This window comes from Sinocyclocheilus rhinocerous, unplaced genomic scaffold, assembly GCF_001515625.1.
Source record: "Sinocyclocheilus rhinocerous isolate Xijiao unplaced genomic scaffold, SAMN03320098_v1.1 scaffold1168, whole genome shotgun sequence".
In the NCBI taxonomy this organism is placed as follows: domain Eukaryota; kingdom Metazoa; phylum Chordata; class Actinopteri; order Cypriniformes; family Cyprinidae; genus Sinocyclocheilus; species Sinocyclocheilus rhinocerous.
The window spans coordinates 1,129,030-1,144,661 of NW_015650373.1; the positions used below are offsets into that span (position 1 = coordinate 1,129,030).

General features: G+C 35.6%; 2 protein-coding genes across 2 annotated transcripts; one reads left to right on the forward strand and one right to left on the reverse strand.

Annotated features, from left to right (window-relative positions):
- Nucleotides 1–373: 373 nt before the first annotated feature.
- Nucleotides 374–3,119, reverse strand: LOC107711977 (putative protein 2). Its single transcript, XM_016517090.1, has 6 exons — nt 3,024–3,119; nt 2,584–2,684; nt 2,373–2,464; nt 2,127–2,235; nt 1,856–1,987; nt 374–1,362 (listed from the first exon to the last, which is right to left on the reverse strand). Exons 2-6 carry the CDS (start codon nt 2,677–2,679, stop codon nt 1,222–1,224), a joined length of 570 nt encoding a protein of 189 aa, XP_016372576.1. The 5' UTR covers nt 2,680–2,684; nt 3,024–3,119; the 3' UTR covers nt 374–1,221.
- A 386-nt stretch (nt 3,120–3,505) lies between these two features.
- LOC107711921 (histone-lysine N-methyltransferase SUV39H1-like) lies at nt 3,506–12,410 on the forward strand. Its single transcript, XM_016517011.1, has 7 exons — nt 3,506–3,602; nt 5,116–5,297; nt 5,523–5,543; nt 6,639–6,992; nt 7,293–7,439; nt 7,562–7,691; nt 10,756–12,410. The coding sequence occupies exons 1-7, from the start codon at nt 3,584–3,586 to the stop codon at nt 10,887–10,889; spliced, it is 987 nt and encodes a 328-aa protein (XP_016372497.1). The 5' UTR covers nt 3,506–3,583; the 3' UTR covers nt 10,890–12,410.
- Nucleotides 12,411–15,632: the final 3,222 nt, after the last annotated feature.

The following is a 15,632-nucleotide window of genomic DNA, read 5'->3' on the forward strand; positions in this document are numbered from 1 at the left end:
GTGCAGCAGATGAAGAAAGAGAATGATTAAGGTTCTGTAAGAGAAATTCAGCTGCTTATACAACACCACAAATGAAATAAAACATTGAAAATTTTAAAATATGAACAATAGGATACATAAGTGGTGTTAAAATATGCCTGCCTTTTCCCCTTGGTGATTTACCGTACAAAACAGCAGATGGGAATGTTTACAGGATCCAGTTTAGGCAGTTTCTAACTAAATATATAACATAACCATTGTATTTTAATGTCAAACTTTGAGTAACACTCACAGGAAGTGAGTGTTACTCAGTGAATTTTACCTAGAAAAAAGAAAAAGTTACAAAGAAAATTGACAATATTCTTTATATATTTAATACATCAGTGCATTTTCACATAAGCAAGAATATTTCAGCTGTAAAACAGCTGCAAGTTGTTTGGCTACATACTGGAAAAATCATTATAGCAGCAAATATAATAAAGCAAATTCCTTCACATTTTGAGGTGCACAATCAATATTTTGGGATGTCTGTAAATCAGAAAATCCAACAAAAGTGTAAATCACATTAGAGGAAGCTTATGATATACTATTCAACAGTGCTGATCACTTAAAGCCCCTTCACTATTGTAAATATACACATTTTTAAATATTTCATTATTATATGACATTTAAGACATATGCTTGTGACAAGTGCCATCCTAAATGTTATTATCAACTGGCAAACATACAAACAAGCAATAAATAAATAAATACATACCTACATGAATGGAAATCATACAATACATTTTCTTGGTAATTCAAAATGAAACTACAACAGTGCAATGACACTACACATTCATAAGTGCATCTATATTATATAGAGGTCCACATCAATACTCCCAGATTACACTGCTTTCCATGTAATCCCATCCTTTGCAATGCTATTTCAAAGCAAAGTAGTGACAGCACCGATATATTCAAGTTATTGGGTGAAAAATGTAGGTGTGAGACCAAATGGAGCTGGCTGATTCTCTTAATTTATGTTAACAGCAAGCAAACTAAACAAGTTGCTTTATGTTGTCACAGCTTCAGTTTGAAAGCTAGAATCAAGTCAGTCTTGGTAAGATTATAATACTAATGATAATGCAGGCCCACTGATAAAACATATTGTCATAAAAGCTGAAACTATAAGACCACCATGCAAGTTGTCTCAGTCAGTGGTGCCCATTAGCCTTTTTTCGCAGCTAGAGTCTGTCTGAGGGCTTAGCTGAGCAGCTTGTGGCGGTCAAACACAGTCTTGCGCTGCTCCTGGACCTGTTTCTTCCAGCGCTGCTGAGCTCCCTCTACCCTCTCCAGCACAGTGTTCCCACGACCGTGTAAACCATCCACACGCGGCCTCACATCCTGTAGGAGGAGACAAAGGACACAATTAATACCTAAACCCAAGAAAAAATATTTATGAACTCAAGCACAGTATCTACAAAAGTGATAAAAAATTATATGACTCTTTGTCTAACTCTTGTCACAAGTCTATAAAAAATTCTACCCTTTCGGTAATATAAGACAATGATAAGAAATGTTTCTTGAGCAGCAAATCAGAATGTTATGATTTCTGAAGGATCATGTGACAGTGAAGACTGGTAAAATAAAATAGCAAGTTTACAAGTTGTCGAATGAACGACCATTTAACTAAAAAATAAAAAAAACGTACTTTTTTTGTTATGTATATTTGCATTCAATAGAAAATGTGTCTTCATGTTTGTGACAGAGGGTGTGTGAAAGACGTATTAGACCCAAAATCTCTCATTTAAATCCAAGTCAAGTCAATTTATAGTCTATGAAGAGTGAAGTCTCTAGTTTACATCTCTGCAAAAAAAAAGTACAAATGTGCACAAACCTCAGAATCCTCCTCGTTCTGCAGTGGCATGGTGTACGGATCATGTTTGCGGATCAGAGGATCAACTAGAAGCAGAAACAGCATGTACAGCAGAAGAGCTCCAACCACTGACAAGTAGATTATAATGGTCACCTGGGAAATACATAAAAATATTAATACTCCTCAATTCAGCTTAAAGTGGATAACTAGATTATAAAGGCATAAAATCAGACTCTAATAAACATCTTTAATTCAAAGTAGGATTTATTGATTACTGGAAGTCGCTCAATACCTTAATGGTGTTGCTGCTTCGTTCTTCATACTTGCACTCACAGAGCAGACAGTAGGCCTCCACATCATGGCCAGGCACTGGCATGGGCTCCACCACATGTAGACAGTTACTACAAACAATACATTAACAATAAATTCCCAGCTAGATGAAAATAGTGTAAGACAATTCATTTAATTATACACAATATCCTTTACAGACAATGCAGATTCTTTGTCAAATTGTCCCTAGTACAGTAGCCTGTCTCACCAGTCTTTCTGGGACACGTTCTTTTTGTAGATATGTCCACTGATATTTCTGTAGGGTGGACAGATACACTTGCAACGCACATCTTCAAAACTCTGTGTGAGCAACATGTTAAGAAAGTGACATGTTTAGGAAATATTTTACATACGTGGGACACATTTGGGAAAATATTGAAAACATAGATGTAATGGATATGTGTCAGGGATAAACTTACTTTATCTGCATATGCGAATGAAACCACGTCTATGAGAACAAGAAACACCAGAAGGACAGCTGCTATCCAGAGATTTTGAGCAGTGCTGGATGACATGGTGCCTGCACATAAACATCATTTAATTCAACATTTATTGTTTAAGGGAAGGCTGAATTGAAACGGGTCAACCGGTACTTTTTGATTTAAAAAAATAAATAATCAAATTTAAGCAAACAAGACTACTCATCTAATAAAATGCTTATTCGTGAAGGGCCTAAACAATATGCTCATAATCATTTTGTGTATTCAGTGGCTTATGCAGCAGTTATATGAAGCTGACAAGACACCGGTCTCAGTTCTACAGTTCAGTCCTTTTCCCCTCTCTGTTGTGTATTTTGAGAGAGCGAGGGAGGAAATTAAGTCTGAAAAGTAAAATGTTTAAGCTAAATGCATATACGCACCTGTAATATTTATAAACGACCATCAAACAGACTTTCTCCGGAAATTCAAGGAGCATTTTCTGTGTCACGTGATGATGGATGAACTCTACGCCCCGCCTTCACAAACAGTGAAAGGCAAATTAAAAGACTTCACATAATAGACATAAAGAACATGATGTGATGTGAAATAGCGTTATTTATTTGTTCCATAGAACAACACAATTTATAAACTGTAATGCCCCACGAATCGTATTATAAAAATTGTAACATAAAAAATAATAACATATGTTCCGACTACATAAAAGGTCTCTTCAGATTTTGTAAACCATCACAAAGGATATAAATGAGCAGATGAGAAGCTAAAATAACTGAGACAGCTCAAACTTGCATGTACCATATGTTAAGTCCACGTATAAAGACACGAATCTGATTTCATACACGAACCCCACTTGGTCCAAACTTCCCATAAACAGTTCGTCGAGTTTTATTTTTCTATTGGTTGCCCAAACCGTCACTCAGACTGCGCTGCGTCCAATCATCGAGCGGCCCTTCCATCCTATAATTTTGGCGGCGGTCGGAAGATGGCGGAAAATTTGAAAGGTAAGAATATATCGTATTAAACGTTCAGAAACAAAGGTTTACCTGTTACATGTCTTATGTACTACACGAGTTGTTAGTTAAGTGGTACCTTTTCAAAGAACCCCCGGAAACAAACACTCCGTTTTGGAAGAATCTTTGCTGCAAGTTGTTGATACAAATTCACATTAGGTCGATGTTAAGGCTGCCGCGCGATCATGCAACACATTCAACAAGCTCATTGTGAATGCCGTAACTAATCTGTTTCTCTTGCATCTTCTTCTTTGTAAAGTTGTACAACGTAGCATAAGGTGCAAAAATGTGCATGCTCAATAGTTAGCGTAATCTTCAGTGTTTAGCTAACTTTTACGTCCTCTTGAGGAATATGATTTCACGTTACTCAACATGCTTGATAACTGGACACTTTATCAAAAAGCACATTCTTAAAATTCTCCCGCACCGTGTTAATCTAATACGTACGTCGTTGTTTAAATACTTTGTATAAGTTAGGTTCACTGAATCTCTTGTTCGTTTTGCTTATGACGATTAGTCTTCAGGCAGTTTATTAAATGGCCCATAGGTCAGTGATGATGCATGTGAGTTTTTGTTTTTATCTCACTCTGTCAAAATGGTCAAGTTATCCGTACAATATGTTAATGATTTTGTGTGTGTTATTCTGTGTTGCGTCGTTTTTATGGCCAAATACCCCCAACTATGATAATTTCCTTGTCAGGGAGCCCCTTTCTATAATATAAAAGCAGTTATATATATTTTTTCATGTCATATTTTCATATACATTTTCATTTACACTTTGATCAGAAAATTGTTTGATAAAATAACATCAACTAATTGTTAATTTCCTAAATTAAATTATTGGCTTTTGTTTGCCATTGTAATCTTAGGTCATAAAAAATATTTTAAAAATAGTATCTGGAAAATATTTGCAAGTTGGCAACACATATTTTTTAGCCTATATTAGAGTATAGGATTGTCGCTTTAATTTACAGTTATTTGAATAGCACTTTCCATAGTAAATATAATTCCAAAACAGCTTTTAACAGAAGTTAAACCATACAGCCAGTTAGAATAAGCAGCGAGTGGTGAGTTCCTAGACAGAGACAATGCAAATTTAAAATAATCTTGAATGTAATAAAGTTTGAGTTCTGTAATTGTTTTTTATTTTTATGTTTTTGGAATTTATTTTGCTCACCAAGGCTGCATTTATTTGATCAAAAATACAGCAAAACCAGTAATACTGTGAAATATTAATACAATTTAAAATAAGTATTTTTGTATATTTTAAAATGTAATTTAGTCCCGATGGAAAAGCTGAATTATTAGTTTTATTCCCTGAGTTAAAAAGCTTAAGAAGAATAATTGCTCTCAAATTCTCTGCAAACCTCGGGTTTACAGGCATGAAGACATCAACTATTTGCTCAAGTGCTGTGTAGTTCTTCATCTAAAGTTGCACACATGTCTGTCATCCCACATTTTATCTGTGTTTTTCCTGCAATGAACACCTAATTGTATTTTGTAGCTCGGGTTTGTAGGGTAGCATGCATCGCTACTGAAGGCCAGCTGGAGGTGATCTGTCGAGAGCAGGGAGTGAAGTGTGATGAGCTGGGCATCAACAAGCACAACCTGTGCGATTATGAGGTGGAATATCTCTGTGACTACAAAAAGAAAGTTATCACCGATGGGAAGAAACAAACAATACAGGTGGGCTTAAAAGTCTGGCTCATAAATGTACTCATGTCAAAGTAAATTCTACTACATGATGGGTAAGATGAGTTTTATCAAAGCAAAAATGAATCCAGGTGGCCAGTTGCGTAAACTGCTTAGACTAGTCTTACAAGTTAGTTTTCATCTAGTTGTTTTCTTCAAAAGGAATCTTTCATCCAAAAATGAAAATTTGCTGACAATTTACAATTCACTCACCCTCAGATGTGGAGAAATGCAGCATTATGTCACTTGCTCACCAATGGATCCTCTGCAGTGAATGGGTGCCGTCATAATGAGTTTAAACAGCTGGTAAAACACCACAATAATCCACAACAAGACTCCAGTCCATCAATTAACGCCTTGTGGAGGGAAAAGTTGTGTGTTTGCAATTAACAAATTCATCATTAAGACACTTTTTTACTAAAACTGTTACATTTTACTAAAATTCTAGTCCTCTATCCAAAATATTGCTTACTTTAGCGAAAAAGTAATCTTGTCTGAATCAGGAGAAATGTACATAAAAATTTACTTAAAGGGGTCATATGATGCTTTTTTAAAGATCATTATTTTGTGTATTTGGTGTAACAGAATATGTTGACATGCTTTAATGTTCAAAAAACACATTATTTTTCAAATACTGTACATTATTGTAGGTCCTCTATGCCCTGCCTCTCTCAAACGCTTCGAGATTGATCTAATTTGAACCCAAAAAATTAGACTGATTGACCCTTTGACGAACCGTTACTTGGTCAGACTAGCTCTTAAGACAGTCTTAACATAGTGGCTGTGTCTATGCCACTGGCCGCAGGTGTAAATGTGTTTAAGCTCACTACCATCCAGTGTTAATTTTGACAGCAAATTTTGATTTAGTTTTAGCCATAGTCTTTTGACTAAAATGCCATTTAGTTTTAGTCATATTTTAGTCATCTGAATTGTTTTTAGTTTTAGTCTAGTTTTAGTCGACTAAATCTACAGTAAATTTAGTCGGCTAAAATCTAATGGGTAAACCGGATGCAATGTACTGATACACGTTCTCCCTGCTGTTTACGTTTACTTCAGACGTAATTAACTGTTTACGTGAATACTCGTCAAAACGGACAATTGGACATCATTGTGGCTGCATCCGAAATCTTAGGCAGCTGACTTGCTGCCTCGCTGTCATATGAGGCAATGACTTTGCAGGCAGCGTTTTTGCACGTAGACACCTCATGAAACTGATTTCGGACAGGCTTCTGAGGCAGCATAACGGTTTAATGATCTACAACAAAATAGAATGAGTTTTTGTGATAACTAAACAAATATTTAATTACTATAATACTGATTTCTCGCTAGAAATAGCATCAAACCTACATAAATGACTATAAAGTCGGTGATGGGATCATGCTGAATGAGGTATCCGTGGGCTGCGAATGTACAGACTGCCTGGGCAACCCTGTGGAGGGATGCTGTGCCGGAGCGTCTCAGCACAAGTTTGCTTACAATGAGTTAGGCCAGGTCCGCATCCGGCCTGGGTTGCCCATTTACGAATGCAACAAGCGGTGCCATTGCGGGATCGACTGCCCCAACAGAGTGGTGCAGAGGGGAATTCAGTATTCCCTCTGCATTTTTAGGACAGACAATGGAAGGGGATGGGGGGTAAAGACCATGGAGCGCATTCGGAAGAACACTTTCGTTATGGAGTACGTCGGGGAGGTGAGAAGCACAGGAGGGCTTGCTCTATATATTTACTTCCTGCACGGATTAGATGGTTTTGTTTTTGCAATATGTATTGGTGGCACTGTTTTTTTCACCTTCTGTTGAATATTGCCATTCTGTCGGTTTAAGGTTTTTGTGTTATCATGGAAACATGTTTTGCTTCACTTGTAGATAATGGCATTATCAATCAACGTTTCAGTTTCCTTGTGACGGCTGATGAGCTGTTTTTCTGTCTTTCCCAGAAGTGAGTCTGGCTTCATGATTGTTAAACCCTCTTTTTATCTGTTTTTGCTTTAGATCATTACAACAGAAGAAGCAGATTGCAGAGGTCACATATACGATAAAGAAGGCGCCACCTATCTTTTTGACCTGGATTATGTTGACGACGAGTACACCGTGGATGCTGCTCACTATGGAAACATCTCTCACTTTGTCAATCACAGTGTGAGTGGATTGGACTTGAGCTTGCATTGTCTTGTAAACAACTGACTTGATAGCAGTTAAACTAGCTTTTTATCTGAGGGCAGTAAATTGAATATCACAAATGTTTTCTTTTGTCTCCTCAGTGTGACCCCAACCTCCAGGTATATAATGTGTTTATTGATAACCTGGATGAGCGGCTGCCGCGGATAGCGTTCTTTGCCACATGTGGGATAAAGGCAGGAGAGGAGCTCACATTTGACTACAAAATGAAAAGTAAGTGTGGGACTGTATAGAAAAAGAGTGTCTAGTTATTTGGGATCATTAACTTGGTGACACTGCTTTTACCATTTAATTATTTAGATCGATTGATTCATATACTACCATTCATATGCATTAAATTGATCAAAAGCGACAGAAAAGACAGTTTGTACAGGGTTCCCACGCTTCTTGAAAGTACTTGAATTTCAGACATGGATTCAAGGTCTGGAAAGTACTTGAAAACAAACATGGGTCCTTGAAAGTGCTTGAAATAAATTTTATGGTTTATAGTTTATGGTGCTATTTAAAAAATTGTCCTATATGTGCTGTCAAAGACGAAAACAGCTCTAATGATTGGGGTGGAGATGGGGTAGCGTGGAAAAAAAAAAAACCTAGCGTGTGTGTTGATGTGCAGCCTAGAGCCCTGCACGGGACTGTTTTCTTAAGTCCGCTTCCACTGAATTTCTGACCATTACTGCCCGCTCCTGCAAACATTCTAATATTGTATATAATTTTCGCACATCAGGGAGCCACTATCAATATGCGGGGTATTGAAATCGCATTTGAATGAACGCTCGCTGTTCACTTTCGATTTCGCGATCAATCGCTCTCTGTGTAAAGGGAGCACATCTTACAAGATCAGATATTTGTTGTGGAAAAAAAAAAAACCTAGCGTGTGTGTTGATGTGCAGCCTAGAGCCCTGCACGGGACTGTTTTCTTAAGCCCGCTTCCACTGAATTTCTGACCATTACTGCCCGCTCCTGCAAACATTCTAATATTGTAATATATGAATACATCAATATTTGATTCCATCAATTCCAAGGTTGTCCAGTTGCCAGATATTGTATGAAACCAACCCTCTACATTGCGAGTAAATCACTCGTGTATATGCGACTAAATCTTCACTCTGGCGACTAAATTATGTCTAATATTAGCCAATTGCTAATAAATTCTCAGATTTTACTCGCCAGTGTGTGAGTTGGAGGCTAAGTATAAGTTTAGCTCAGCTATAAACCCATTTATGACCTCAACCTGGCAACCTACAACTCAGTTGCGCTGTTGATATCTGTGCATATAGACTGGGGAAGCTGAATGAAGCATCACTGGTAGAAATGGCATTAGAAAGCTCAGGTGGTGCTACGGCGAAAAAAACAAAACAAAATATAGCTGCAAATTCAACAACAGCTGGACGGATCATTGCGAAGCAGCATAGACAATTCCCACGCTTTTTGCAAAGTGTGTCGCACTGATTTTAGTATCGGACACGGTGGGAAAAATTTTGTGATGGAGGGCCACTGGTAGGAAGCCTCTGAGCCGGGTTTTTTTTTAATCAGTGTACATAACAGTGAACTTAAAATATGTATTTTAGGTATGGAAATGACATTTTGAGTTTTGATATTTGGGATATGGTCATTGCGCTGTTTTGGGCTGTTTTCAACTGGCATGGTTTAGTTTTGTCACGCAGACCTGGCAACTCTGGTGCAGAGCAGACGCTTTCAGTTTAGTGTAGCGTACGTTTTCCAGCTAAACTAAATTATTTCAATTTCTATAAAAAAAGCAAAACGACAGTAGGGGCGCTGGGCAAGTAATGTAATCTGTGTACAACCAAACACGGCGTAAACACATGCATCTCCATCATTCTTATATGGGCCAGACTGCGGGACCTGCGCTACATTTTTTTTGACCGCCCATTCCCACCCGCAGTAAAGGTAAAACCGCCGTAAAAAAAAGATTTGCGTCCCGCGGGATCCCAATCTCAATGCAGCCCTCTAGCACAGCCCTTCATGAACCTATGGAGAAGCAGTGTTAATTAACAGGCCCAATGCCAGGAAAGTAAAAATTTAATGATTCTTGGCTCAGTTTCAACAGATGTACAATTTAGCAAGATGTTGACTGCATGGAGAGTGACATGCAGGCTCTTGTTGAATCAGCTCTGAGACATGGAGCTAAGGAGAAAAAAGTAGAACTTGAAAAATTGGAAAAACAGCTTAGTTAAAAGCGTTTACAGTTTAAAAGTAAATAGAAAGTCCTATTTTGTATTTATTTTATTTTTATTTTTTGCAGATTTGCGCATGTACAAGGTTTAAAATGTTCATGAAATACTGTCAAAAAATATTGAAGTTTTGAGCAGCTGCATTCCTCTAGGTAAAAGATGAAAAGGGATTTTCAATAAAAAGTGATTTACAAAATAATTTTGACTTGAGTTTATTTATTAATGAGTCATTTCATTCAGTCTATTTAGTGAATGTACACATTTTTAACGTTAACAGGTTTTACCGTGTTATTACAACATTTAACCACTTTTTATTAATTAAAAATTGAGAAATTCTTTCAAATTTAAATCTTGTACAAGAACTACAGCAAAAACCAGTTTGATGCAAGAAAATATATTTTTATCAATATTTGAGAAATTGTATTTGAATATTACCAGTATTGACTTCAATGGATTTCATTAAATTCCTTTGAACAAGACTCAAAACGGTCTAAATTTATGAAACCTACACATTCAAAACATCATTATTACTCTGACATTTTTTATGTAAATGTTAAGTGTAAGTGAAATGTTAAGTTCTGTAAAAGGTCTTTCATGACGGTACATATGCTGGGGTGTGGATTTGATAGGTGCTTGATATAAAAAAAAAATGAGGGCCTTTCGCACCGCTTTAGTTCCAGAACTAAATGTACAGTACTAAAGTACTGGGTTTGTAATGTAACAAAATATTTTTATTTCAAAGAACTCCTGTTCTTTTGAACTTTCTATTCATATTCTTCTGTTACTTGAGCACCAAATCAGCATATTAGAATGATTTCTGCAGGATCATGTGACACTGAAGACTGGAGCAGTGACTTGAAATTCAGCTTTGCCATCTAAGAAACAAATTACATTTTAAAATGTATTAAAATAGAAGAGTTTAAATTGTAATAAAGTTTTACAATATTACTGTTTTTACATTTCTTGTTGTATTTATTCTTTAATGTTCTATTGAACAGTAGTGTGTCATTCACTAAATTTACATGTACTTTTAAATGGGGAAATACAGTATATATAAATACAGTATTTTTCATTTTTTTCCATAGTTGATCCAGTTGATGCCGAGAGCACGAAGATGGATTCTAATTTCAGTCTGACGGGACTCCCAGGCTCCCCTAAGAAGCGCATGCACGTAGAGTGCAAATGCGAGGTACCAACATGTCGAAAGTACCTCTTTTAGAGGAAGTTGATGCAAAATAGGGACTGAAAGAAGATCATGTGTTCCAGTGAATGTTGAAAGTATCTGCGGTTTAGAAACTGCTTTGGGAGGGGTTTTGAAATACTTCATTGAATTTTAAATATATATTTAAGAATTTTTTTTATTTCCCCAAGATCAACCTCAACTTTTTCCTTAGTATTGTTGTTTTCCGTGCTTAAATAGTGTATAAAATGTGGCATTAATTTGTTCAATTTGTGCATTAGCAATGATGTTTGTAAAGTAAAAAAAAAAAAAGATTGTCAGTCGTTATAAACCCATATTTTAATTAATATCAAAAGCTTTGACACCATGGAATCCTTAAAGAAAAATTATTGTAATTTTTTTTAAACATTGAAATGTTCATATGCTTTATTTGTTTGAATAGGAATATCTTTTTACTTTTTCCAACAAACTTTTGTAGTTTTTCTCGCCCTGTTTTTAGCAAATATCTTTAGGCCAGTGCAAAATATGAAAAATCTACATGTCCTTCCTTCTATTTTTTTTTCTTGACTTGAACTTTCCACCAGGGGGCAAAATTGTACTATTAATGCACAGGGAAGTTTGTTAAGACTGAAGGAAGTGGACCTACATGAAATGTTGCTTTTTACGCATGCAAAATGTTATCATTCTGTGTTTTATGTGTACATAGTCTAAATCTAGATATATTCATACTGTCAAAGTGGTCTTTCAGTGACTGTATTTGAGCACTGGACTTAACAGATCAATAAATGAGTGCAAGTGCTTATGATTTCACAGATCTGACTACTATTCAGGGCTGTTTCCCCCAAACTATTTATTTATTCACTTAAATAAGTGAATAAATAAATAGTTACTACCTATAAATAAAATAAATAAAACTACATATAATGCCAAGTGCATTATAAAGTGCAGGAAAGTGATTTGTGTTAGCATGAAGTTTGTGCCAGTTCCTTCTGACTCTTTTCCCAGAAGCCTGTGCCAATGAGGGGAGATAGAAAGATAATTCTAAATGTGATGTGACAAAATCTTGTGACAAAATTTCACAAGAATTAAAAACAACGATGAGAAAAGTGATGCTGAAAATGTTAGGGGAATGCTGTTTAACTATGAATTTTGTCTGTTTAAAGTTGTGCAGGGAAAATCTCAGGGTAAACATGCTATGATACTGACAATATTTACATAGAACATACACAGAAATACAATTTCTACTGTTTATTTTTAACTGTTTTTTTTATACAACTTTGACAGTTTTGTGAGTATACTTCAGTTATACAGGTTTTTTTCCCCTCCCAATATCTCCTTGCCAAAACAGTCTATAGGAAAATAGCCTAAGGATCCCAATAAAACAGCCCAACATCTTGTTAAAAATTCACAGCAGTTTTTGTCTCAAGTTGGAAATATCAGGAACTGCCAACATAAAATAAGACTAAACTAAACTGAACTAACTAAACTAGCATTTTATGCTTTTATAAACATAATATATAGTATAAACTAAGCTTATTGTTTTCTTAAAACTAATGAGCATGAACACAAATAGCTTCTGCATGGTTGATCTACATATCATAATATTATGGGTCATGATACAGGATGCATGTTACATGCAACACGGTGAATTGGTGAAATGAACAAGTTAGCGATAAGTTAGCAAGTCACATGCACATTACCTAAGTTGATGCTGAAGCTTCAATGAGCTGTTCAGGTAGACAGATGAAAAGAATAACAATATCAACAAATACACATCTTGTTTTTAATATTATATGTAATGAAGCATAGTTTAAATCATTGTTGGTTATTGAATACAGTGTTTTATTTGACACATTTACATTGTTTGGATAATTTACAAAAAGATGTGACATGCTGTCAGCATGATAACTAATTAAAAAAAACCATCTTTAAATATATTTTAAAATCATATTTTTATATAGTTTATAAAAGGCTTAACAGTTCACAATTAAAGGAATGGTTCACCCAAAAATGAAAATACTGTCTTCATTTACTCACCTTCATGTCGGTCCAAACTTGTACGACTTTCTTTCTGTCTCAAAATGTTTTTATCCATTGAATTGAATTCAGTGGTATTGCTTGTTTACCAAACCGTTTGGTTACCAGCATTCTTCAGAATATCTTCTTCTGTGTTCCACAAAAGAAAGAAAGTCATACAGGCTTGGATCAACATCAAATGATAACAGAATTTTCATTTTTGTGTGGTCTATCCCTCTAAAGCCTCTGGTAAAGAAATAATAATGTGTCTTATCAATTTATTGTAAAGGGTTGACCACATACTGAGATGGTGATGCTATTGTTGTAAATACCAGGTTCAGTTACTTTAAACAGCTGCAAATCGACACACTGCAAATAGCCACAAGCAAGTGGTTATCTGGACAGTGAGATGTTGGTGGAAATTTTAACAAGCGAATTGTGTATTGTAATGTATTGTGTGAGTGCAGGTATGATGAAAATCCACATTATAAGATTTTTTTTAGCTAGTATTAAATAGACAATAGGCAATCAATGAGTTAAAAGTTTAATTTTATATTCTTGAGTTATCTGGGTATAGCCTGGGTTGCTCTGAAAAACACTACAGCTCTGCATTTGTTGCAATAGTGACAGACAGGAATCCTGGGTATAAGAATAAACTGAAACAAATGGAATCACTGATTAAAGAGAGCAATCAGAAGACATCATGATCGATAAATAACTGTATACTGACACAGACAGTAACAACATACAAAGATTCACTGTTAGAGTGTCTAGACAGAGTGTCTGACACGCAAAAAACGGAGAAAAAAAAGTTGCTGTTATACCACACATGAAAACCGTCATGGAAATCTGGTAAAGGTTAGAGTAAGGAGGGGAAAACAAACTTTTGTTTAAACTTTTTTATTGTATGTTCATGATACGCTGTATCTTTTTCCACCTGTTATCCCAGCTGCACTTAGAAATGGTGATTACAAAGCAAACCTCACCTCGATGTTGATCTCTGGCTGGACTATAACTGGCTGTGCAAAAGACGCTTGATTCTCTGCTGCTTCACACTTAGCGCTGCTCAGATCTGCTGAAAAAAAATCACAGAGAAATCTGAAACATAAAACTACTAACCTGGCAAATGTTTGTTATATTTAACCTGAGATAAATAAGCTGTACATTATTATGCTTAACACATACCATCTCCTTTGTCATTAAAGTCATCAAAACCATTGTCAGCTCTAAAAAGAAGACACACACATACACACCAAAACAATCATTCTTCAGCAGCACACATCAATAAAGAGCATTAATAAATTAAAAGTATAGATATAATCCATATAACTAATTATCATTAATGCAAGACTTTTAGTTGCTCATGACAGAATTTTATATATAAAAGGGATAGTTCACCAAGAATGTTCACCCTCATGTCATTCCAAACCTGAATGACTTTCTTTGGTGGAACACAAAAGATTTTAAGAAATGCAACTTCCATACAATGGAAGTAAATCAAAACTGTTTGGTTATCAACATTCTTCAATATATCTTCTTTTTTGTTCTGGAGAAAAAAAAAAGTCAAAGGTTTGGAGCGATATGAAGGTGAGAAAATAATGACAGAATTTTCATTTTTGGGTGAACCATTCCTTTAAAAGTACAAGACAAGTATAGTCCATCGGCCAGATGTAGACACGACTGATTCACTAAATGGAAAATAACTGTGACCTCTGTGACATTTGTTACTATGGTAATATCTGACAGCCTCCAGAGCTTGAGATGTTTTTTTCAGAGTGTGGGTGAAGACTGTCTTAGTCGAGCGGCAACCTTCCAGTCGCTCTCGTGAAACCAACACGGAAGTGACTTAAACTGTAATTCGTCAACTGGCCACTAGAGGCTGGCTGCAAAAGGGAGTCAATCCCATAGACTCCCCATGTTAAAATGCCCAACTTTACAGCAGAAAAAAGATTATCCGGGAATGACGCGCGGTGACGTGCTGCCAAGATGGCGACGGCCGGATCTGCCCACTTTGAGCTTCAAAAACGCTCTTTAGAAACCTACGGGTGACGTCACGGACACTACGTCCATGTTTTTTTTTACAGTCTATGGTCTTAGCCCACACTCACCCTTAAACCGCATGATAAATCCTATGATGGAATAAGGACCTGTCCAAATATTACACATGCGTTCTTGCGTACTGTATGTGTGGGTCAAAGACGTTAAGATGTCCGAATCAAAAGAATTTTACAAAAGTGATTATATGTCCATAGAAAGCACATTAAATGTAAGTAAAGTGTCTATTTTTAAGGTTTCAAATAAGATTTTGGAGAATAAAATGTTAAAATTTGGTTGAAATAATGTTACATTGTCATTCAGTGTAACACAATATTTATGTAAAAATTCAAACAACATGCTTATTCTGACTTGTACATATTAAAATATATAAAAGAATAAGGGAGCATATTACATTTTATTGTGTTTTAAATGAGTAAAAATTCTTACTGACAAATGGGCAAAACCTAGGATAATGGCAATTTAAAAAAAAAGTAAAATTACAACTAATTAGTATTTGGGGTGAAAGTAATTAGTCTTTTAATGTCATAAATTGATTTTTGTTGTAAATATGCCTGACAAGAATGTTACACTGAATGACAATTTAGTGGGTGTCTTCTGTAAATCAGGGAAAAATGTATGATATTTATTTTGTGCTCAGAAAAACAAAAACAAAATTGCAATTAAATTAAACAAAACTTTTTACAATTTTTGGGGAAAAACAACAACAAT

Coding starts and splice junctions, on each gene's coding strand:
- LOC107711977 (XM_016517090.1), bottom strand. CDS start 2,679: ATGTCATCCAGCACTGCTCAAAATCTCTGGATAGCAGCTGTCCTTCTG. Junction 2,236..2,372: donor AACGTGTCCCAGAAAGACTG/GTGAGACAGGCT, acceptor TATTGTTTGTAG/TAACTGTCTACATGTGGTGG. Junction 1,988..2,126: donor GAAGCAGCAACACCATTAAG/GTATTGAGCGAC, acceptor TGTATTTCCCAG/GTGACCATTATAATCTACTT.
- LOC107711921 (XM_016517011.1), top strand. Junction 6,993..7,292: donor TTATGGAGTACGTCGGGGAG/GTGAGAAGCACA, acceptor TTTTTGCTTTAG/ATCATTACAACAGAAGAAGC. Junction 7,440..7,561: donor CTCACTTTGTCAATCACAGT/GTGAGTGGATTG, acceptor TTGTCTCCTCAG/TGTGACCCCAACCTCCAGGT.